Source organism: Leucoraja erinacea, chromosome 21 (genome assembly GCF_028641065.1).
Source record: "Leucoraja erinacea ecotype New England chromosome 21, Leri_hhj_1, whole genome shotgun sequence".
Lineage (NCBI taxonomy): Eukaryota > Metazoa > Chordata > Chondrichthyes > Rajiformes > Rajidae > Leucoraja > Leucoraja erinaceus.
The window spans coordinates 11,171,430-11,197,007 of NC_073397.1; the positions used below are offsets into that span (position 1 = coordinate 11,171,430).

The 25,578-nt window shown below is 44.0% G+C and overlaps 1 protein-coding gene across 1 annotated transcript in view; it reads left to right on the forward strand.

Moving 5' to 3' along the window:
- lama5 (laminin, alpha 5) overlaps positions 1-25,578 on the forward strand; it is a 265,684-nt gene that overhangs the window by 151,268 nt on the left and 88,838 nt on the right. The window contains exons 24-30 of the mRNA XM_055652107.1: positions 914-1,056; positions 6,164-6,270; positions 8,278-8,431; positions 10,259-10,422; positions 16,832-16,940; positions 18,835-18,932; positions 20,324-20,528. Coding sequence (XP_055508082.1) covers positions 914-1,056; positions 6,164-6,270; positions 8,278-8,431; positions 10,259-10,422; positions 16,832-16,940; positions 18,835-18,932; positions 20,324-20,528 — 980 coding nt within the window. The remainder of the gene's footprint in view (positions 1-913; positions 1,057-6,163; positions 6,271-8,277; positions 8,432-10,258; positions 10,423-16,831; positions 16,941-18,834; positions 18,933-20,323; positions 20,529-25,578) is intronic.

Below are 25,578 nucleotides of genomic sequence, written 5' to 3' on the forward strand. Positions count from 1 at the left end.
AGTTTAGTCTCACCTTCTGTCTGAAATGGTCAGGAAGGGCCAGGGAGGGGAAAACTCAGATGGATGTTAATGCCAGGGTTTCTAATGGCAACCACATCCTGGGATGAACTAAAATGCTTGAGGAATGAAAATGGACAGATGTTTGTATCAGAAAATTGTGAATATACTGTAGAACAGATGTTAGGAAGTCATCTTCACAGAAGATTGATGGTTAGTAAGGACTTTGAGTTGTGGTAATGAAAGGTGGATAAATGATGGTGGCCTTTCCTATCCACGCTAATTTAGTGAACCCTACAAACCCATTGAGGAAGAAATTGGTTTTGAGGTATAGTTTCCCAATGGTGCTTAGAGGCTAAGTTAATGGTTTATCGCATTGATACAGAATGCATTCTATCCAATATTCAAATGTGGCATTGCCCGTATCATCTACAATTTAATTTGGATCATTTTTGCTTTGCAATTCAATTGATAAATTTATTGTGTTTCAGGGAAAGGTCCATATTCTGAAATTATTATTTGTGGAAAATTGGCAGCCTCATGGCAGCATGGTGGCGCATTGGTAGATGCTGCCTCAGCTCCAGAGACCTGGGTTCGATCCTGACCACGGGTGCTGTCTGTACGGAGTTTGTACATTCTCCCCATGGCCTGCGTGGGTTTTCTCCGGGATTTCCGATTTCCTCCCACACTCCAGAGATGTACAGATTTGTAGGCTATTTGACCTGGTATAATAGTAATGTAAGGCAGTGTTGGTGTGCGGGGACAGATGGTCAGTGTTGACCCAGTGGGCCGAAGGGCCTGTTTCCACGCTGTATCTCTAAAATAAAATAAACACGTCTTGTGTCAGTTTTAATTAATGATATTTGGCCACTTTAAAGAGTGGAAATAATGTAACCTTTTGTGGATTGATGCCCAGGTTCGGAACAAACCAAGCAAATCATATTTACACCCAGCACCGAGCCAACCTTTGTCACCGTGCCACAGAATACCTTCGTGGAACCTTTCGTGCTCAACCCTGGTATATGGTCTGTGATGATCGAAGCTGAGGATATCCTCTTGGTAAGAATCATTTGTTGTGGATTTAACATCTGGGACCAGGTGCTGCTGAACATAAAGTGATGCGCAATTGAGTTTCTTTGAGTACTTTTAAGTTATGACTTTAAGACATAAGGTCTAAGTGTAGATGCAGGAAGCAAATGTTGACATTGTACTCACCAGCTATTTGGAGTAGGTCTTTTTAAAACAGGAATGCCCACATTCACTTGGACCATCTCCAACATCTCCCTACCGTTTCTAGATCCCACCGTCTCCATCACAGGAGACAGATTATTGACCAACATCTATTACAAACCCACCGACTTCCATAGCTATCTAGACTACACTTCTTCCCACCATGTTTCCTGTAAAGACTCTATCCCCTACTCCCAATTCCTCTGTCTACGCCGCATCTGCGCCAAGGATGAGGTTTTCCATACCAAGTCATCGGAGATATACTCATTCTTTAGTAAACGGTGGTTTCCCTCTTCCATTGTAGATGAGGCTCTCACTAGGGTCTCCTCGATATCCTGCATTTCCGCTCTTGCTCCCCCTCCACCCATTCGTAACAAGGACAGAGACCCCCTTGTCCTCACCTTCCACCCCATCAGCCGGCGCATACACCCTATAATCCTCCAACATTTGTGCCACCTCCAACGGGATCCCACTACTGGCCACATCTTTCCATCTCAACCCCTTTCTGCTTTCCGCAGAGACAGTTCCCTCCGCAACTCGCCGGGTCAACTCGCCCCTTCTCACCCAAACCACCGCAGGAGATGCAACACCTGTCCCTTTACCTCCCCCCTCGACTCCATCCAAGGACCCCGGCAGTCTTTGCAGGTGAGGCAGAGGTTCACTTGCACCTCCTCCAACCTGATCTACTGTATCCGCTGTTCCAGGTGTCGGCAAGACCAAGCACAGGCTCGGCGATCGTTTCGCTGAACACCTCCACTCAGTCCGCCTTAGCCTACCTGATCTCCCGGTTGCTCAGCACTTTAACTCCCCCTCCCATTCCCACACTGACCTTTCTGTCCTGGGCCTCCTCCATTGTCAGAGTGAGGCCCAGGACAAATTGGAGGAACAACACCTCATATTTTTGGTTGGGTAGCTTATACCCCAGCGGTATGAACATTGACTTCTCTAACTTCAAGTAGCCCTTGCTTTCCCTCTCCCTCCATCCCCTCCCCTTCCCATTTCTCCCACCAGTCTTACTGTCTCCTACTACATTCTATCTCTGTCCCACCCAATCCCCGGGCATCAGTCTGAAGAAGGTTCTCGACCCGAAACGTCACCCATTCCTTCTCTCCAGACATGCTGCCTGTCCCACTCAGTTACTCCAGCATTTCGTGTCTACCTGCGCTCATCATTCAATCATTGCTAATTCAAAAACCTTTGGTAATTAGTTCTTCAATTCAGGATTGTGAGAATTAGCTAGAATTCGGTCCTAATGTCCCATCTACCTCATTGGAGACCTTTGAGCTATCTTTAATTAGACTTTATCAGACTTTATCTTGTGCTAAATGTTGACTTTTTATGCATTATCTGTGCACTGCGGACAGCTTGATTATATTCATGGAAAGTCTTTTCTTTGACTGGGTACACACATTCAAAAGCTGTTACTGTACCTCGATACTGTTGACAATAATAAACACAAATAAAATGAACCTAGTTGGGGAGCCTGGTTTGATACTGCTCTTGGGTTCTCTCTGACTGCATGGCTCACTTCTGCTTTCATCACTGGTAGGTTAATGGGCCTCGGTAACCTCATATGATCCTTTCTTAGACTCTATACTCTTTTGTCTCATCCTTGGCTGCCTGGCCTCCACAATCTCCTGCTCTTTCTTTCCCTACCTCCTTCTTTGAAAACCCTTAAAGCCATCTATTAAATGAAGCCTTCGGTTCCCCACATAACATTAAGTAAAGTAACTAAACTGCCCAGATAATGTAGGATCATTTGCAATATGGGATCTGGATGTGAGATTGACATATTTTGATTCCCCCTTCACAGCAAGTTGTGATGAAGATACTTGCACCAGGGGGATATAACCTCAGCATCTCATACATTTCCATGAGAGCACCTCTCATTCTTCCAAACTCTAATTAATATGTATCCATCCAGCGCAGTGTTTCCTCATTGGCACGCAGGAGGATGTGGGTGATCTTGTAGAGGTGTACAAGATCATGAGAGGAATAGATCGGATAGATGCACAGCTTCTAATATAGGGGAATCAAAATCACTAGGAGAATCAAGAACCAGAGGACAGAGGTTTATGGTGAGAGGGGAAAATATTAATAGGAACCTGAGGGACAACTTTTTCGCACAGAGGTTGATGGGCATATGGACCGAGCTGCCAATGGGGATAGTTGAGGATGGTACTATAACAGCATTTAAAAGACATTTGGACAGGTATATAGATAGGAATAGTTCAGAGGGATGTGGGCAAAATGCAGGCAGGTGGGACTAGTGTAGATGGAGCATCTTGGTTGGAATGGGCAAGTTGGGCGGAAGGGCCTGTTTCCATGCTTCTAGGTACTATGATTCTAACAAACAACGGTTCAAGTAGACTCTCTGCTGTCAGCTGCTGAACCTGTATGGTCCTGTTGAGTGTCAGAGCAGCCCTTCATTTCTCAGGTGGCAAGAATTGGATTGAAAAGTTTACATAACAATGAAGTATCTGTGCTAATGAAGTTCATAAATTATAGGAGCAGAACTAGGCCATTCGGCCCATCAAGTCTACTCCGCCATTCAATCGTGCATGATCTATTTTTCCCTCTCAACCACATTCTCCTAACTTCTCCTCATAACCACTGACACCCGTACTAATCTAGAATCTGTCGATCTGCACCTTAAATATATCCATTGACTTGCCCTCCACAGCCACCTATGGCAAAGAATTCCACAGATTCACCACCCACTGACTAAAGAAATTCCTCCTCATCTCCTTCCTAAAGAGGTATGTCCTTTTATTCTGAGGCTATGGCCTCTGGTCCTGAACTCTCCCACTAGTGAAAACATCCTTTCCACAGTCACTCTATCCAGGTGAAAATAAGGCTTCAGGTTCCCTCTGGAAGTGTAATACTGATATGTTGTGGCAACCACACAATTTTACTTCGGAGTCACGTGAGTTACACGCATCCATGGTCAATCCATTCAGTGTGTGACGCCTGGATTCGTAACCGCCGTAAAATCACAGAGCTTTGAAATCTTCACGTAATCACTCACGTGACTCCGAAGTAAAATAGTAAGATTAAACGAGAACTTACCAGTTTGAAGTTTGATCTTGATTTTATGAGGAGTTACGATGAGCGATTACGTGCCCACCACTCTCACCCTCATACTATCAAGGTCATATGGACGTTCTAGTTTCTTCACAATCTTACTATTCTCAGGTCTTTTTATCTGTGATTTAACACCGCTGCTTTGAAGATTGACGCGCACGCAGACGGACGGCCCTTCTTCACGTAATCGCTCATCATAACTCCTCATAAAATCAAGATCAAACTTCAAACAGTTCTCGTTTAATCTTACTATTCTACATGGTTCTGCATGGGGAAACCTAACCCTCTGCCAAATCCGCTGTTAGTTTAGATCAGACCTTCTGCTTTCATTTCACTATTTGCTTTGTGGTCGGTCGCAGTCAGCAAATGTTCCTTTATCCCTGCTGGCCACTTAGTTGATGTAAATACTTACCACTAATTTCCTTCCAACTTCTGTTACAACTCAAACACTCTGTATTGGCTGTTCCAGTATAAACATTGGCAGTCAAATACTCTGCTTAGAGAATTCAGGGTACAAATACTTAATACAGCTATTACACATTAGCGATACACCATGTTCGCACTGACAGCAATCATCCCATACACTAGCACTATCCTACACACTGGGGACAATTTACAATTTCCAGGAAACAATTAACATACAAAACCGTGACATCGTTGGAGTGACGGGGTAAAGCAGAGCACCCGGAGAAAACACACACAGTCATAGGGAGAACGTACAACTCAATACAGACAGCACCCGTAGTCAGGATCGAACCCGGGTCTCTGGCAATGTAAGGCAGCAACTCTACCACTGCGCCACTGTGCCGTCCCAAATATTGAAGCAATCTTTTAACTCAAACTTTTATAATTAAAATGCAATGAAAATCATCTTGCTTATAAATTACCAATTGCTACAATATCCAATTGCCATTTGACTTCATGCCCCAAACTGAAATCTGATTCTACTTGGCACTATTAAAATGTAACTCAACCCTTGGAACTTCTGCAATGATCATCGGATGCTATGAGGGTTTTGGTTGCTGCTTTAGCTGTGATGAAGGTTCAGATGGACTTTCTTACCCTCTCTCCAATTTACTTTCCCATTAACCCATTTGAATGCAAACGGAAATCATTATGACCAGAACAATTTTTTTTTGCTTTTCCTCCTGACTGCAATTAGAATTTGGGATGCTCTCCAAGAAAGGCCCCTGCTTCCATGAGGAACATCTTTGTTTCATTCCAACTTGTCATGGGAGACATTTGGGAGCAATAAGGAAGTATTTAGCAGGTGTCTCTGTTCAAATCGCACTCTTGGGATCCCAGATTAGACCCTAGGACAGAAATAGAAGCCAATCGGGAGAAGAAAATTACGGCTATCCAAGATGCAATTCACAATTATACTTGTTAACTTGGTGAACAGAAGCAACTTGAAACACTGCTTACTTTCTGATTTTTTTTTTGGACAAAACTGTGCTATGCACTAAACAAATAAATAGCAAAAACAGCCCTTGCACTACCCCTTTCTTTCACCTCATTCGACCAGCCATCTCCCCTCTACTCCACTCTTGAAGAAGAGACCTGACCCGAAAAGCAGCCATCCATTTCCCTCCACAGATGCTGCCTAACCCACTGAGTTCCTGCAGCATTTATTTTGTTGCTTATGGAAGCGGCTCTTTTAGCCGATCGTGTTTGTGGAGTTCACCAAGCAATCCATATCCCCACTCTTTTTCTACGTTGATTAACCATCTGTTGCAATTCCAGTAAGAAAAGTATTTAAAAATGTAGAATATTGATCTTCAAAAAAACTTTTAATGGGGAAATTAAATATTGCTACTGTATGACTTTGGCCATCTCTTTCTTTGTCTTGCAGGACTACCTGGTTCTATTGCCCAGCGCTTACTATGAAGCACCAATCCTCCAGCTCAGAGTGACGGAGCCTTGCACCTACACAGTGAGCCATCAAGACACCAGTCAGAAGTGAGTATGCTGAGAAAATTGTTGGGTTTTAGCAAGGATAATCTTGTACGTTTCTATTATAATGGCATCTGAAAATCCCTCCATCATTTCATCCATTTATCATCTTCATTGTCACAGCCCAACTGTATCTTGGTACATAAATCCAAGGAGTGTAAGATGTGCTAAGGGTTTGGCATCGAGACCTCCGTCTTCTACTTTGTAGTTTAATAAGAATTACCTTGATAAAAGTAAAATATGTGGATATAGATTTGACCTGGGCGAATAATGTCTATTTTCACTTGAAGGGAACAAGATGGAACTGGGAATATGGCAACTCTTGTGAACTGCCTCAGTTTAATCTACATTTCTTACACTTTTGAGTATGATTGGGCCTATGTATAGTAAGATTTGTATTGAACATTATGCAAAAAAAGGAATTTTACTGTACCTAAGTACATGTGACAATCAAGTACCATTGAGCCAACGTAAGCTCGTGGAACAGCATTTTGTTTTATATCTGGGAATATTGTGGCCATCCAAGCTCAAATTTGAACTAGACAGCATCAGGCAACTAGATTTCTCGGCAACCATTTCACCACCTGCACTCTGTCCACCAAGGCTTGCTGGATCTCCTGGTTGCTAATCATTTTAACTCCCCTTCCCATTCTCACACTGACCTTTCTTTCCTGGGATTCTCCATTGCTAGAGTGAGCCATGCACACTGGGGGACAGTGCCTCGTATTCTGCGTGGCTAGCTTACAGCCCAATGGTATAAACATTGAATTATACAATGTTAAGTCATATCCTGCTATCCCCTCTCTCTAAACTCTGCCACCTGCACCCATTTCTCACACTATCCTGCCCTCCTTTACCCCAACCCCCCTCCCTTGTCCCCTTCCATTTATATCCCTCCCTCTGGCTTTACATTTCACTCATCTTCTCTCTTTATCTGACACCTTTTGTCTCCTTTACACCTCTTGTATTTCTCACTCACTCCATCCATCTGCCAATCAAATCCCCTTCACTTGTATCAATCTATCACCTGCCAGTCTGTGTACTGGGCCCCACCACTCTTCCCAGCTTCCTTCTCCTTACTACAATCAGTTTGAAGAAGGGTCCCGACCTGAAACGTCGTCTGTCCATTCCCTCCGCAGATGTTGCCTGATCTGTGGAGTTCTTCCAGCACTTTGCACTTTGCTCAATATTCCAGCATCTGCATGTCCCTGTGTCTCCAACTTGCTTTCTCTACTTGTATCTGAATTGGCCAACTCTTCTGTAAGTTATCCTTCTATAACATGTGCTCATTTTTTCTCCCTACTAGCCCAAGCTGACTTGCTGGGCACTTCCTGCAACTCCACATTTAGCAGCTTTTTATATTATTTTATTTGCAATCACAGCTTATCGTCTGGGGAAATTCAGCGGGTGCGGCAGCATCTATGGAGCGAAGGAAATAGGCAACGTTTCGTCCCAAAACGTTGCCTATTTTCTTCGCTCCATAGATGCTGCCGCACCCGTTGAGTTTCTCCAGCATTTTTGTCTACCTTCGATTTTCCAATCATCTGCAGTTCCTTCTTGAACAGCTTATCGTCTGCCAACTTTAGTCTCGCCCTATCAGAGATATATACCTTCCATCCTATTCATTCCACCCCTACATTCAGCGACTTCAAACTAACTTGTTTTCTCTCTTTCCCAGCATTGACAAAGGCTTTGATCTGTTTCTCTTTCCACAGATGCCCACTGCAGTGTATCTAACATTTTCTGTTTTTATTTCAGATTTCCTGCAACTGCAGCTCTTTCAGTCACAAGGGATGGCATTAGGGAACTACCATAATGAAAAGTCGTTACTCTGAAACAATAACTCTATTTTCCTTCCATCAGATATTGTCTAATTTACTTTCTGGAGAATATTTCCAATATTTGCAGGTTCTGTTTGGCTTTTTGAGAGTAAAATGGATTTGAGTTTCCATTGGGTTTCTTGCAATTGTGACAATGAAGTGATGAGGTTGGTCTCTCCCTCTCTCTCTACAGTTGTTTGCTGTACAGACATCTTTCCTTGGATGGCTTTCCCTCACTGCAGGCCACTGATGGAACGTGTGCCTATGAAAACTACCTCCCTAGTCAATGTCACTCAGTACAGCCCACACCAAGCCATCCAACAATGGTCATCCTGAACAACAAACAGGTTAGTACAATGGTGAAATGATTGAGTGGGGCACCAGTGAACAGGCACTATTGCTTGCATCTGAAACTTCCTCTTCTATTTTACCAGAAATCTGATCCAAATAAAATAAAATGGTTCGCAATTGCACCCAAACTCGGAGTGAGAGGAATTGGAAATAAAACAGTTGGATTGATCTGTGATTGAATTATTTCAATAACTATTATTAACTATTGCGTACTGTCAGTTTAACATAACTTCCACATTTATACCCATATAGATTTTAGTTTAGTTTAGAGATACAGTGTGGAAACAGGCCCTTCGGCCCACCAGGTCCACACTGACATTAACATTACCGACACACACTAGGGACAATTATACAGCACATTTATTCCAAGCCAATTAACTTACAAACCTGTACGTCTTTGGAGTGTAGGAAGAAACCGAGGATCTCGGAGTAAACCCATGCGTTCACGGGGAGTCTGTACAAGCTCCGTACAGACAGCACCCATAGTTAGGATCGAACCGGCTCATTGGCGTTGTGAGGCAGCAACTCTACCGCTGCACCACCATGCCTCCCTTCTAACATTATTTAATTCTGTTTTTTTTTGTTGGTGAAGTGTAACAATGTTGACAATGTAGCATCTTTCCCTTACAGTGAGGCTGCATTGAATGGATGGTGGAACAATAGTGGCCATTCAGCTCCTCTGCCTCTACATGCCTTTGTCATTCCGACTCATTCAACATATGCTTCCAGCCTCTGAATCAGCACATTGATATTGCGCCATAGTTTTGTTAGCTGGCTTGTTAATCCAATCCCCACAGTATTTTTAATCGGTGGTTATTACTATGAGTGCCCAATGTTGAATCCACTGCATAATTTTTGCACAGCTGTTGACCAGCCTGCTTAATGTGTCTCACTGTACCGTCTTGTGGGCAGCGGTAGAGTTGCTGCCTTACAGCACCAGAGACCCGGGTTCAATACTAACTACAGGCGCTGTCTGTACGGAGTTTGTACGTTCTCCCCGTGATCATGTGGGTTTGCTTCGGGTACTCCGGTTTTCACCCACATTCCAAAGACATGCAGGTTTGTAGGTTAATTGGCTTTGGTAAAATTTCCCTATATGTGTCAGATAGAACTATTGCTCATCAGCGTGGACTCGGTGAGCCGAAGAACCAGTTTCCAAACTATATCTTTGAACTAAACTATTTATTTTTCAAAGACTTCATCGCTTGTAAAAATTGTAATTGAATTTGTGTGTCACCATCAGTAAGGTAATGCATTCAGCTTGATGTGTTTATTAGGGAGAAAGCTACCTGCTTTGTCCAGTCATCGGAAATTGTTTCATTTTTGAAACCAAACCTTCACCAGTGGAAAATAGACACAAATAGCTGGAGTAACTCAGCGGGTCAGGCAGCATATCTGGAGAAAAGGAATATGTGACGTTTCAGATTGAGACCCTTCTTCGACCCGAAACGACACCTGTTCCTTACCTCCAGAGATGCTACCTGGCCCGCTGAGTTACTCCAGCTTTTTGTGTCTATCTTTGTTGTAAACAGGCATCTGCAGTTCCTTCCTTCAACAGTGGAACTTTGAAATGTTATTTATAGAAACATAGAAAAATAGGTAGGCCATTTGGCCCTTCGTGCTAGCACCATCATTCAATATGATCATGGCTGATCATCTGAAATAAGTACCCTGTTCCTGCTTTTTCCTCATATCCCTTGATTCCTTTAGCCCTGAGAGCTCTCTCTTAAAAATATGTTTAGCATCCTGTGATGAATTGGAAAATGGTATTCTTAGCACTTTTGTTGGTGAATGCTATAACTGTATTTTTTTGCATTTTCAAGATGAATGTACAATTGCGAATGAGGGTTCCACATTCAGGTGCCTACGTGGTTCTCATTGAATACGCGACTGAGACGGATCCAGGAGAAAGCCTCAGTGTTGTTGTAAATGCTGTCGGGTGGCAAGACCAGCGCATCACAATCGAGCTCCATCATTGCAAATACAGGTGAGGAAGACCCCTTAAAAACACCAATCTTTGTTCCAATGTAGAAACAAGGAACTGCAGATGCTGGTTTACAAAAAAATGCTGGAGTAACTCGGCAGGTCAGGCAACGTCCCTGAAGAGCATCAATGTTCTCCATCCATGATCTCAGGAGATGCTGCCTGACCCGCTGAGTGACTTCAACACTTTGTGACAATCTTTGTTTTAACCTTGATCAGACTTCCCAGATTAAATCTCCAGCAAGCAGTGAAATCCAGGAGCTTTTATTGTTATTATTGGCCCTTTATGCAAATTGCTTTTGGATTCACCTTTTTGAAATTAAACCAGATACTTGCTCTTGACAAAGTACCCAATGCAAAGTAAAAGGAAAAAGCAGAAAAAAAACAAATCCTGTGGCTGATTTTTGCTGCTCCCCTTAAGGAATCAAATTTTTAAAAGGAGGTGTTAAACTTCCATTCTCTCCTTCTCTCCTTCAGCACCATTCCCCCTTAAAGGGGTGCATCAGAGTGGAGTGGGTGGGATATCATGCATCTGTATTGATCTATTTTTACCTGTTATACCAACATTACCTGTGCAGAGGTAAATCTAGTTAGAACATGACAGAGGCAGGAAGGTGAAGTGGGTGTGCTTAGTTGTGTGTTGGCTGGGTTCAGTAGGTCAGATATAAAACTTCAGAACTTGATAAAACCTGCTCCAGTGATGACAGAGGTATCTGTACATGCCTTCCCTTGTTTTTGTAGCAGAGATGGTGTGGTCTGATCCCCCGAATGTAGCAAGGTTGGAGTGGGGATGTCTGGCTGCTTGTCCTTGAATGTTGAGAGTTGTGCAAGATCCAGGCAGCTTGAGATGCAGTTGACCAGAGCAAAGTTATTACCATTGACGGATGTTTGAAGATGCAAGGGATCTTGCAGGGCCCTGACCTGAAACGTCACCTTTCCATGTTCTCCAGAAATGCTGCCTAACCCGCTGAGTTACTCCAGCATTTTGTGTCCATTTTTTTTGTAACCCAGCATCTGCAGTTTCTCGTGGCTGCGAGGGATACAGATTTGGTTAGATGAAAGACATGGCAGTATGAGAAGCATATTTTTTATGTGGTGATGGTGTTCTGGAGTTTGCAACCCGTAAGGGTGAGGAAGACAGCCGGGAGACTGATGGGGAGCGTCCATGTGGAGCCAGCATGAACACATGGCCATCACAGTGCCAGAACAATGCTCTGAATAAATCCTATTTATATTGAGCATGATGATACAAATACCTATATCCACCTATCACCTGCCCGGTTTTATCCCACCCCCACCTCTCTTTTCCTGCTCTCGCCCTCCCACCCCCATCCCCTGGCTCCAATCAGTATGAAGAAGGGTCCCGACCTGAAACATCTTCTGTCCATTCCCTCCTCAGATGCTGCCTGACCTGCTCAATTCCTCCGGCACTTTGTGTTTGGCTCATGATGCAAACTATATTACTATTCTGTTGTCGGCTCCATAGCTGTTTTGGGATTTTTAGTAGATTATTTACTGCGGTAGACATTGAATACCCTTGGATTAATGATTCAAATTTTCATACAAACATAGAATGAAAGGAGTGGGCCATTTGCCTCTCCGAACCCACTCCTCCTATGTGTAGTGCTATGTGGAGCTTATTGGCCCACCTTATTACCCCTTCATTGCATTTGATATTTAATTGTTCAAATTCCCTCACTGTCTGCAAAGCGTGGGAAACGGTACTCCCATGTTGCGGAGATATGAGTCACTATAATCCTTCATGAGCAATCCTAATTGGAAAACTAGAAGCTAAAGGGTGCAGATAAATTTGGCTAAAATAAAAACATAAAGTCAGTTTTGCAACCCAAATTCTGATTGGTGCTGCAAAGATTACATTTTCAATTCTTTTTGGTTTTGCAATCTGGCTTAAGTTTGGATGGAGTGTAAAAGGAATTTGAACTACTCATTTCTAAAGTCAACATTCACATACTTGTTGTTAATGAAAACTGCAGATATTAGAGTCGGCAGTTGGCCAGATGCGTGGGGATGTGTGGGAAAATGTTCACAGATCAAATATAATGTTTTGAAAATTAGGGAAGATTGTAATTTTGAATTATTTACCTTGTGTAATTAGCGGGAGCAGATGTGTGAAATATCTCCAGGTAATTTTTCGAGTTAAAACATGAATTTAGCTGGAGAAGCATTTGAGAACATTGCAATCTATCTATTTCAAACCCCGAGGTTGTGTCAAATACATTTATATCACCCAGCATCAAATAGAGTTGCTGCCTTACTGCACCAGAGACCCAAGTTCCATCTTGACTATGGGTGCTGTCTGTACGGAGTTTGTATGTTCTCCCCGTGAGTTTTCCTCGGGTGCTCCGGTTTCCTCCGGCACTCTCAAAGACATATAGGTTTGTAGGCACGGTCTCGATGGGCCGAAGGGCATGTTTCCAAGCTGTAACTCTAAACTAAACTAAATGTAACCAATTCATCTACAAATTGCTTCGCAGAGGTTTTATTGCTTCTTCTCAGCAAGTCACAGCTGCTGTACTTTATAGTTCATCCCTAAAAATCTATGCAAAATTAGCTTGCTAATTAGATGCGGCAGATCTCATTTCCTAAAGAAATTTGATTAGGTTTGTAACAAGCTGAAAAGAAACGCACTTTCTCAGAACTGAATCTTCTTCTAAAACCGCAGGATTTTACAATGGAAGAAAGAGGACATTTGGCCTATCTAACCTCTGCTGGCTTGCAGGAGATAAAATGCTATCCATTTTGTCTTGTCTATCCCTTTCATTCTTATATTGCTTTCTGTCTTGCTGTCGGTTGTATTTTTGATGTTTATCTTATCTTGTTTCTGTTGGATAAAACTCACTGACAGACCCATAAACTACAAGTCGATGAGGAGGAATTTATTTAGCCTGAGGGTGGTGAATATGAGGAATTCATTGCCTGTGAAAGCCGTCATTGGGTATTTTTAAAGCGGAGTTTGATAGGTTCATGATCAGGAAGGGCATCAAAGGTTACAGGGAGCAGCAAGGAGAATGAGGCTGAGAGAGAAAATTAGATCAGCCATGATCGAATGGCTGAGCAGACCTGATGGGCTGAATGGCCTTTGCAAAGAGTTGTGGATGGCCAGGAATTGTGATCATATTGAATGGTGGTGCAGGCTCGAAGGGCCGAATGGCCTACTCCTGCACCTAATTTCTATGAATTGCAGCGAGTTGTGGATGCAGCCATTACACAAACCAGACACACCTGCTTACCTCCAGCTACACCTCATGATCATAATCAAGGACCGTCTTCACACCAGTCATTTCCTCTTCTCCCCTCTCCCGTCAGGCAGAAGATACAAAACTGTGAAAGCACTTAACACCAGATTATGTGAAAGCTTCCTCCTCGCTGTTATCAGACCACTTACTGTATGGTGGTCCCATAATCTAGGGTCTAATTCTAATCTTCCAACGAGCCTCATTGCAGACCTTGCACTTTTTCTTATTTGCACGGTCTTTGCAACTGGAATGTTCTAATGCCACAACACTATTCTGGGATATTTCTCTTAGCATTACCTCCAGAACAGCTTGATTGTATTCATGTACAGGTTTACCACCAAATTTCCGGCAACTGGTGGTGCAGCACCTCTTTTAATCCAGACAAAATTATGAGAGAGCACTTGAAATCCCCCCTCACCCCTTGGAAGACCCCCCGAAAATGTGGCGCCTAGGCTGGGTGAGATGGCCGATCTCAACCTCGTCGGGATTTCTGCACCGATCATCGGGGTTGTATTTTCCCCCTATGGCCGGGGCTCTGGAACTCCGGACCAGCCAGAGCCGGCATCCATTCCCATAGCCAATTTCCGAGGCCAACTTGGTCGGAAGGTATCTCGGCTTCCCGGCTGGTTAGGTGGGCCATCGCAGTACTGTTGGACTCCTCTCCGAGGTCCAGCAAATTGGATAATCCTGGAAGGCTCTGGAACCAAGGATGACAGAAGATCAGTGGTGGGACCTGCATAGTGCGATTTGACAGGTTACTACAGAAACAAATGTTTTCACTGTATCTCAATACTTGACAATAACAAACCAATGCTAATGATAAAACTGTCCTCAAATGCCTGAGCAATCAATGGATGAATAAGACATCTGAAGAAGGGTCTCGACCTGAAACATCACCCAGAGATGCTGCTTGTCCCGCTGAGTTACTCTGGCATTTTGTGTCTATCTTCCATGAACAATTAATGAATGTCTTTGCCGTGATGGCCACTTCCTGTGAATGGCTAAAGAGAAGAAAGTGCTAGTTTTGTGCAGAAGGCAAGGTCTAATACTTGTGTGAGTGAGGAGAGAAAAGGCAAATTGATAATCACGAGTGAAATGGCTTGCATAGAGTTGAGACTTGGGCTCTGTAGTAAAGTCACAGCAGACAGCTTCAAAAACAAAATGCTGTTGTTTTTTGTTTTAATGGACCTTGTCCACTCCTGGATGTGAACAATGGGACGTGCACTGCAGAATCCAGGTACTTCCTCACAGAGAATTCTGATTTTATCGAATGCCCTCGGGATCTTCCCCAGACAAAATGACTAATTTTGGCCTCATTCAGGAAATGGGGACGAGGAATTTGGAAGGGCAAAAGATTATCCGAATGCATTTGATTTTTGTGTTCTGGTTTGCTGCAAGTGCAGTAACGCCTACATTTCTTCCCACTGTGTCTCTGACCTCATGTACATATTATTCCACATATTTCCATCTCTATCTAATCACCAGACTCTGGTCTTCCATCAGCTCATATCCAGACTCGCTCACCTGTGTCTCTTGTCTCAGTGCATTTCCCTGGCCCCATTCTCCATAACCTTGCGATCATCTGAATCTCTGTTGACCATATCCTGATCCACAGCCTTTCACCCATCACCACCTTACCTGCTAACTTCCAATAATTCTCAGTTAAGAATGGTTCAGTTTTAAGACCTGAAGAAGGGTCCCAACCCAAAACATCACCCATCCTTTTTCTCCAGAGGTGCTGCCAGACCCGCTGACTTACTCCAGCGCATTATGTCTATCATTGGCATGAACCAGCATCTGCAGTTTCGTGTTTCTACCTGGTTCCATTTTAAATTATTCAAACTTGTCTTCACACAATTTCTTGGTCTCGCCCCTCTCAAACTCTACTTTAGTTTAGGAAAGAACTGCCAGTGCTGCTTTACACCGAAGATAGACCCAAAATGCTGGAATATCTCAGCGGGACAGGCAGCATGACCTTCTTCTTTAAGAATGTTCCCGAGAAGCCATGTGCTCGATTGTCCAAACATTTCTTTGTGGCTTGGTGCCAATGTTCTTTGTTTGATCACTCTTTTGTAAAATACATTTGGCCGTTTTGCCATGGTAAAGGTGTTATGTACATAAAAGATGCAATGTTGCTGCATTTTATAGTTCTCCTATCACGGTCTGCAGTTGTGCAGTTAGAGGGATGAAAAGTGCTATGGAAATGCTGCTCCCCTGTGACAGCAAAGTTATAAACTCATATAGTTATACAACGTGGAAACAGGCCCTTCGGCCCAAAGTACCCATACCAGCCAACATGTACCATCTTCACTGGCCCCACCTGCCTACATTTGGCCTATATCCCTATAAACCTATCCTATCCTATGCTAGCTCTTTGTTAAACGTTGGGATAGTCCCTGCCTCAAATACCCCCTCTGGCAGCTCATTCCATACACCCACCATCCTTTGTGTGAACAAACCCCTCAGGTTTCTATGAAATACCCCCCCCCCCCCCCCCCCCCCCCCCCCCCCCCCCCCCCCCCCCCTTAACCTTAAACCTATGTCCTCTGGTTCTTGATTCCCCTACTTTGGGCAAGAGACTCTGTGTGTCTACCCGATCTATTCCTCTCATGATTTTGTACACCTCTATAAGATCACCCCTCATCCTCCTGCGCTTCAAGGAATAGAGTCCTACCCTGCTCCAGCTCTCCCCAAAGCTCAGGCCCTTAACTCCTGGCAAAATCCTCATAAGGGTCAGAAAAAAAAACCGTTCTCTTTGAGGAATATTTGGGGAATTTTGAGGAATATTAGGGTGGGTTTTTGTAGGAGCCCCTGAGTAAATCGCAGAAGTAGGAGTTGAATTACTGGTTTCGATATTCATATCATTGATAACTCAAAGCATTATTACCTGCAGATCATCCCCCTAAAGAAGGAAAATAAAATACATGTCAGCGCATGCGTTTCACACAGTGACAGTGTTCTGCCCCTTCTCTCACCTGTAAACAGGCAAACAAAATTGAATGCACTTTTTATTTGGTCATTGAATTCTAAATAATGGTGAGCTGGACTAGTGGATGGATAAATTGTTGTATGATATATATATATTCCTGTCCCAACATAGAACAACCCGCTCTTTCTGTTGTTTGCTAAGAATTTGGAGCTTGTTTTTAATTCCAGCTTTCTCTGCCGTGGAGTTGCAGTTGATTCTATGAATCGTGTCGCTGTGTATGAATTAACGACCAGAGTGGAACTGCAGATTGTGGCAGACTCGGCCAACGTTTTATTGGTAAGGGAGAGTTCATGAATTTAAAACTACCAATTCTTTCTCCCTCGCATGCTTGGCAAAACCTGTCTCCAATCCAATTAGTGGTATTATAGCAAAAGGGTTCAAACACTGTAATAGGGGGTTGTGTACTTTTCGGCGCTGCTGTTTCGGCATCGCTGTTTTTGATTGTGTGTGTGTGTGTGTGTGTGTGTCTCTGTCTGTCTGTCTGTCTGTCTGTCTGTCTGTCTCTCTGTCTCTCTGTCTCTCTGTCTCTCTGTCTCTCTGTCTCTCTGTCTCTCTGTCTCTCTGTCTGTCTCTCTGTCTGTCTCTCTGTCTCTGTCTCTCTCGTTTAATATAGGTCTCTGTTGTCCCCTATAAATTGTGTCATGAATTTTCCTATGCCCAAAATAAAAATTACCAGCCGGTAATTCATCTAAACTTTAATCTTTCTTCTTCTAACTTACTTCACCTGAAGCTAAACCAGTAGAATGCATTTCGAGACTTTGTAACAATTTACTGTCTACTTTGTTAATGATTGCACTTTAAAAATGATTTGTTTTTACCCTCAAATTTGGGTTTTGGTTGTGTTTAATGAGACGTTCTCATGAATTGGCAAAAGATCAGCTCCTCCAAACGGCGGCGCCAAATCAGTGGTGCCGAAACGGCGGCGCCGAATGGTACCATTCCGCCTGTGTAAATGAATAGTTAAATAAGCTCATGTTTTTCTATATGTGAATGGTTCAGATGGACAATAATTTGTGATTTTTTTTTAACAAATTAAACTGATTTGGAGGCGAACAGCTAACTGTTGAAAGGTTAAGACTTAGTATGTCTGCACCAAGATTCCTTCAGTGTAAGGCAATACAATCATTGGAGAACTTCCAATTTATTATCTGTGATTCTTTCCGCAGAGCCTCTAGCTCTTGAAGGCGTGTGCTCTGGCTTTGAGGTCTTGGAATGATGTAACTGACTAGAATATAGACACAAAGTGCTGGAGTAACTCAATGGGTCAAGCAGCATCTCTGGGGGAAAAAAGGATGAAAGACTGACGGTCTGAAGAAGGGTTGCAACATTTCAGGTTGAAAAATGTCACCTATCCTTTTCCTCCAGAGAAGCTGCCTGACCCGCTATGTTACTCCAGCACTTTGTGTCTATCTTTGGTATAATCCAGTATCTGCAGTTCCTTTCTACTTTTCTCACTTCCATTTTACAGCCCCCCATCCCTTGCAATCAGTCTGAGGAAGGATCGCGACCCAAAATGTCACTTGTCCATTTTCTCCAGAGATGCTGCCTGATTCGCGGAGTACTCTGGCATTTTGTGTCTATCTTGAGTATAAACCAGCATCTACAGTTCATTTCTACACTCTTGATGTAACTGAGGGTTTGAATTAGTACATGAGCGTTTGGTTGTCATACCAATGAGTTCACAGTACCCATGGAACAATATTTTGGCTGGATTTGTGGCTTACTTGAGAATAGTGTGACCCAGTGGATGAAGACCTTGTTCAATGCAAAGATTCATTGATATTTGCTTTCAAATATTTTAGAATTTAGATTAAAGATTCCTTTTTTTTTGAACAATTGACCACATAATCTGATGTTTAGTAAAAATAGGCCTTTGCTTTAATCATTATATCAAACATTTTTAAGAAAATGTACTTAAAAAAATACTTCTTAAAGTACATTCTTAAATGTACTTTTAAGAAACTTTTAAGAAAACGGATTCTCTTGGTGGCGTTCAGTGACAGCAAAGGTGCGGGCTAGAATTGTGAAAACCTTGGGAGATGATGCTGGCTTACTGTGGTTGCTGCCGTGAGATCACTGAGGCCAACACGGTTTAGAAGTGAACATTTTGATTTGAAACTCTGAACTAGGGCAAGATTGTGCAGTTCCTGACATCTGTTATCTGTTTCAGAACAAGGTGTACCTTATCCCCCATGAGCAGTTCACCATGGAATATGTCCAGCCAAGTGTCCATTGCATCAGCACCCATGGGACGTTCGAACCAGACAGGTGACGTGGGCAGTTATGAATGCTTTTCCTGTTTTTCTAAGTGATAGCGCACGGATTATCCAGTCTCTTCACTTCTAGTATCTATTGCATGGAAGTCAACAGAAATTTACAACAGATATTCGAATCCAAATAAAAATCATCTTAGAGTTATTCTTTGCTGGTGTAACTATGTGTGCATGAGCTCAATATTTTCCTGAAAGCAGTTCCAAAAATAAGCTGTGGAAAATGCAGCCGTGGTCGTCACCCACACAACTGTCCATGGGAAAGTAGAGCAAGAATGTTTTTAGTTGTTGGCAAAAGCTCGTCATTTATTTGCCTATAATATTGCAGAGTATTCTTAGCACTGCACACATTTAGATTGTCTTCTTTAAGCCAAATAGGGCACAAGTCGAATGAAGGCAATACTTTTGCTGCATGTTCTTCTTTGTCCTACACAGCAAACTCCTGGGACACAGAAATTCTTTGGTTAGCAGTGTTGATATTATTGCTGAACGATCATTTTAAATACAGCTGCTTCTTTTGGAGACGTAATTTTAAATCAATAAAATTTAAAGTGAAACCAACCTTTAGACTTGACTTCAGAGATACAGCATAGAAACAGGCCCTTCAGCCCACCGACTCTGCGCCGACCAGCGATTACCCCATACACTAGCACTATCCCACACCACTATCCCACATTCACAATTTTACCAAAGCCAATTAACCTATAAAACCCCTGAGAATTTGGTCAGAATGAAGGACTGTTTGCAAACTGGGATTTGATGGATTTGTACAAAAAGCTTATTGTCATGTACTCTTACATTTTATATGCTGTCATAATCATGATCTTATTCATAATCATGCATAGAATGATTTGGATATTGCATTTCTGTTAATGGGTGAATTTAAACCACCATTAATGCAATCTAATATACACTGGATTATTTAAGTGTTAAAGTCTCTGGATTTTTATCTATATTATGTTCCATTTCCAACCACAATTCATTGCTTGGTCTTGCCCGAGTAAAATAATTAAGATGCAAATTAAGAGACTTACCAGCATATTTATCTTAATTTTTACACTTGAAATACATTGTGTGCTGATATCCCCAAGGGTATTTTCCTGCTCCCTTTAAAAATTTATATTGCCTCTTATTCTGCCCATCAAAATGTAAAATGTATTATTTTAACATGACATGAGACAGACGGTGGCTGTAGGTGTGATCAAGGCAGTTACTCAAAATGTAAAATGTATTATTACTGTTTTAAATTTCAGCCCTAGTGTTTCTGCCCTTTTTAAATCAGGCTGTCTTATTTCTCGACTCTCTTCATTTCTCAGTCTGACATCTACAGGCTTTGTTAGTTTACTGCAATGCCCTTTATTGTGTTGTATTTTGTTGTTTGCCTTGCAGTGGTTCCTGCTCATCCTCCAGGTTTCAGAAGCCATCTCAGTCCATTACACTGACGCAAGGTGAAATATCCTCAGCTTCAACTCTGCTGCACCTTTATCCACCCAGACCCCCTCCTGTGGAGAGACCTTATCAACCAGAGCAGCCCCATGTCCTCCCACCCACCATCGTGGAGACAGCTGACTTGATCTTGCTTCAGTTTCCTCAGGTAACTGCCAGCTACCTTTCACTTGCAGTCACTGGTGCTCCACAGCAGCTGCATCAAAGAATGGACATTTATGGTTGGCCATTGCTCACCAGCAGTGAGACACGTTGTTAGCCTTTCAGTTGGCCCAGAAGAAGTCACGGTCTAACTATGTCATTTAGTTTTAACACAAAACCAACTAGAACAAAAACACAACGCTGGAAGAAGTTACCGGGTCAATGCAATATCCGTGGGACAAAAGGTGTAAGTCGACAATTTGAATCGAGAACCCGCATCAGAGCTGAGAGGGAGCAGGAGAGGTCGCCATTGTATTGCTATAGATAGGGGAGTAGGGTGGAGGCTGGTAGGAGATGCAACTTGCCTGTTGGGAAGGAGATGATGAGCAGATAGAATTAGAGGGGAGAGGGGAAGAACCAAGGGAGATGAAGACTCGGTGGACAGGTGCTGTATGGAGAGGAGAGGACCAGGGGGGTGGGCTGTCTGTAATTGGAAAATTCAATATTCATATCATTGAGTTGTAAGCGGAATGCTAGATAATGTTCTTCCAATTTGCTTTTGGCCTTTCTGTAGCAAAGGAGAAGGCAAAGGAGATACAGGACATATAGGTGTGGGAAGGATGGTTAAAATGACATGCAGCCAGATGGTTGTTGCGGACAGGGTACAGATGCTTCAGACTGAAGATGGGTCTCGACCCGAAACGTTGCCCATTTCCTTTGCTCAATAGATAATAATATAATAATAATATCTTTTATTGTCATTGCACGTCAGTGCAACGAGATTTAGTATGCAGCTCCAACCGATGAAAAAGAAAAGTAAAAAAAATAAATAAGCTGTGTGTCGTGACCATCCGAGGGAGACGGTCCAGGGGGGATGGGGGGCACTCAGCAGGGCCGGTTCAGAGCCGCTATAGCTCTTGGAATAAAGCTGTTTCTGAGTCTGGAGGTTTTGGCGTAGAAGGCCTTGTAACGTCTGCCGGAGGGAAGTAGTTCAAACAGTCCGTTACAGGGGTGTGATGAGTCTTTATGGATGCTGACGGCCTTCCTGAGGCACCCTGTGTGGTAGATGCCCTCCAAGGTTGGTAGCTCTGTCCCAATGATCCTCTGCGCTCTGTGGACGACGCGCTGAAGAGCTCTCCTCTCCGCCTCCGTGCAGCTGAGATACCACACAGAGATGCCATACGTTAATATGCTCTCTGTGGTGCAGCGGTAGAATGTTGTCAGCAGCTGTTGGGGCAGACCAGTCTTTTTTAATGTCCTCAGGAAGAACAGTCGTTGCTGTGCCTTCTTAACCAGCGCAGCGGTGTTGGTGGACCATGTGAGGTCCTCTGAAATGTGAGTGCCCAGAAACTTAAAGCTGGACACTCTCTCCGCGCCTCACCCGCTGAGTTTCAGATGCTGCCTCACCCGCTGAGTTTCTCCAGCATTTTTGTCTACCTTCAATCTCTTCCCTTCTTTGTTCTCCCGTGGTCGGGGCACTCAAACCTTCCCTTGACGGGACGATCTTGGCTCCCGCAGCCAACGGTCGAGGACTCCGCATCGGGACGATCAAGCTCCCGCATCGGTGGGGGGATCTCAGCTCCCCTGCGATGGGCGATTGGACCCCGGGTCGGGGCTGGTCAAACCTCCTGCGACTTTGGAGCTTCCCGACATCAGCCTTGACCCGATACTGCGAGCTCCTCAATGCTGGAATCCACAGGCCACGGTTGGAGCGTCGATCCCAGGCAAGGGATCGCAGGCTCCGATGGTAAGTCCACGGCCCCGCGGTGGGGCTCAAAGTCAGTCTCGAACAAGGCCTCCAGCTCCATGATGTTAGGCTGCAGAGCGACCGGAGATACGATCCGGAAAACAATCGCATCTCCAGCAATGTAAGAGATTGAAAATAAGTTTCGACTCTCCCTCTCCCATCCCCTACATAGAACATACCAGAGAACATTAAAACAAACTATTAAAACACACTAAAAATAACAAAAAATGACGAGTTGACAGACAGACTGTTGGCGAGGAAGCCATCGCTGACAGCGCCACCTGGTTATCGTCTCACAATCAAACATGCATCAGCATACATAGTATGCATCAGTATACTATTATTTCGACAGCGGTTGTTGCCTCCTGCCAGTTATTTCAGATGTTAATTGTTATCCTACACATAGTAATTTGGTGTTTATAGGCAGGAAGCGCGCCGGTATGGGCATGCCCGCTATACAAAAGAGCAGGAAAAGATATGACTTGCATCCACATCCACAATGGCCCCGGGATATAATGACATTTTCAACCAGTCCCTGCATACCAGTACTGTCCCTGCCTGCTTCAAAGTCTCCATATGTCTAATAGAAACATATAAAATTAGAAAAGGACTGGACAAGCTAGATGTAGGAAAAATGTTCCCAATGTTGGGCGAGTCCAGAACCAGGGGCCACAGTCTTAGAATAAAGGGGAGGTCATTTAAGACTGAGATGAGAAAAAACGTTTTCACCCAGAGAGTTGTGAATTTATGGAATTCCCTGCCACAGAGGGCAGTGGAGGCCAAGTCACTGAATGGATTTAAGAGAGAGTTAGATAGAGCTCTAGGGGCTAGTGGAGTCAAGGGATATGGGGAGAAGGCAGGCACGGGTTATTGATAGGGGACGATCAGCCATGATCACAATGAATGGTGGTGCTGGCTTGAGGGGCCGAATGGCCTCCTCCTACACCTATTTTCTATGTTTCTCCACTATTGTCCCTGTACGCAAAAAAGCAAGGATTACTGATCTTAATGACTACAGGCCTGTCGCACTGACCTCTGTAGTCATGAAGACCCTTGAAAGGCTTGTGCTGGCCAAGCTGAAAAATATCACAAACCCTCTGCAGTTTGCATATCAGGCCAATAGATATGTGGATGATGCAGTCAACCTGGACCTGCAATTCATCCCCCAGCCACCTAGACCACCAGAGGACCAATGCAAGGATTTTGTTTGTTGATTTTAGCTCTGCATTCAACACCATTGTGTTAGAGCTACTACACTCCAAACTTTCCGAGTTGACTGTGCCTGAACCCCTCTGTCGGCGGATCACCAGCTTCCTGACAGACAGGAAGCAGCATGTGAGGCTGGGAAAGCACATCTCGGACCCGCCAACGCTCAGCATAGGAGCACCGCAAGGTTGCGTACTCTCTCCTCTCCTCTACACCAACGACTGCACCTCCACAGACACCTCTGTCAAGCTTCTCAAGTTTGCGGACGACACAACCCTGTTGATCCAGGACGGGGGAAGAACCTGCCTACAGACAGGAAGTGTCACAGCTGGCGGCCTGGTGCCATCGCAACAACCTGGGGCTCAATGCTCTTAAGACAGTAGAACTGATTGTAGACTTTAGGAGAGCTCCCCCTCCCCTCACGCCACTCACCATCAGCAACACCACAGTCACACCTGTGGAGTCTTTTAAGTTCCTGGGAACCATTATCTCCAGGGTCCTTAAATGGGGGGGCTACCATCGACTCCACGGTCAAAAAGGCACAACAGAGGATGTACTTCCTGCGGCAGCTGAGGAAACACAATCTGCCACAGGCAATGATGATCCAATTCTACACGACCATCGTAGAGTCTGTCCTCACCTTCTCCATCATGGTCTGGTTTGGCTCAGCCACCAAGCACGATATCTGGAGGCTGCAGTGAATCGTCCAATCAGCTGAGAAGGTTATTGGCTGCAACCTTCCCTCCATTGACAAACTGTACACTGCAAGGGCCAGGAAGCGAGCAGGCAATATCATCTCTGACCCCTCTCACCCTGGCCACAAACTCTTTGAATCACTTCCCTCTGGAAGGCAACTCCGGACAGTCAAAGCTGCCACGGCCAGACATGAACAGCTTTTTTCCACGAGTAGTAGCTCTACTCAATAACCAAATATCTGGTATTTTATTTAATTCACATGTTTAATCAATAATGTTTTATTATTAATGTTTTATGTGTCATTCCTTATTGTCACTGTATGTCTTTGTCGCTTGCGGGCGGAGCACCAAGGCAAATTCCTTGTTTGCGAATACTTGGCCAATAAACTTATTCATTCATCAGCCTCTAATAAATGAAAACTTGAATTAGAGACACTGTTAATGTGCCCATAAACACAGATGTTTGCACACAGCCAGATGTGCACACCTTGTTTCCACTAAGGAGTTCTTCCATCTTCTCTTTGCTCGTCAGTGTTAACGTTTTGCCGGCATGTATCTTGGTGAAGTCTGTTTCCCACCTGGTCCCTCACACAAGTGAGCAACAAGCGTGGTTCTTGCTAGTCACCCGTCGGCAAGCAGTTGCACTACCCGACTGAAACTTCAACATGGATCACAAAGTGCTGGAGTAACTCAGCGGTCAGGCAGCACGCTGGAAGACATGGATCAGTGACTTTCCGGGTCTGAGCCCTTCACCAGACTCCGACTCGGTGCCTAGCTGCAGTTACTCCAGCCTTTTGCCAACAGTGTAACTGACCAATTCTAGTTCTTCTACTGGGGCACCTTCTTTTCGGCTGGCATTGTGGCACAGCTGGTAGAGTCGCTGCCTCACAGCACCAGAGACCCAGGTATGATCCTGACCTCTGGTGCTGCCTGTGTGGAGTTTACACGTTCTCCCTGTGAACGCACGGGTTTCCTCCACGTGCTACAATTTCCCTCCCACATCACAAAGACTTGTAGGTTGCTTGTCTGCTGAAAGTTGCCCCTTGAGTGTAGGCGAGTAGTAGAAACTGGTGGGAATTGATAACAATATGGAGAGAATAAAATTGGATTAGATTAGTATAGGATTAATGTAAATGGATAGTTGATGTACCTCCCTATGTCACTCCCTTTATCCATCCACCGTTGTCCCAGGGGAGATCAGCTGGCTCCGTGCAGACTGACAATCAGTACAGAGGATCTCTGTGGTTCGGCTGGTAGTTAGAACCATTTACTGAGTTATATTGCAGCAGATTTCTGAGCAGAGAGGAGAAGGAACTTTGAGATTAGGTCCACCGTGGTGTGGCACTGGGTTGAAAGACCAACGTCCCCCCAGGCTTGACCTGTGGTTGCTGAATGTTGATTGAGCCAAT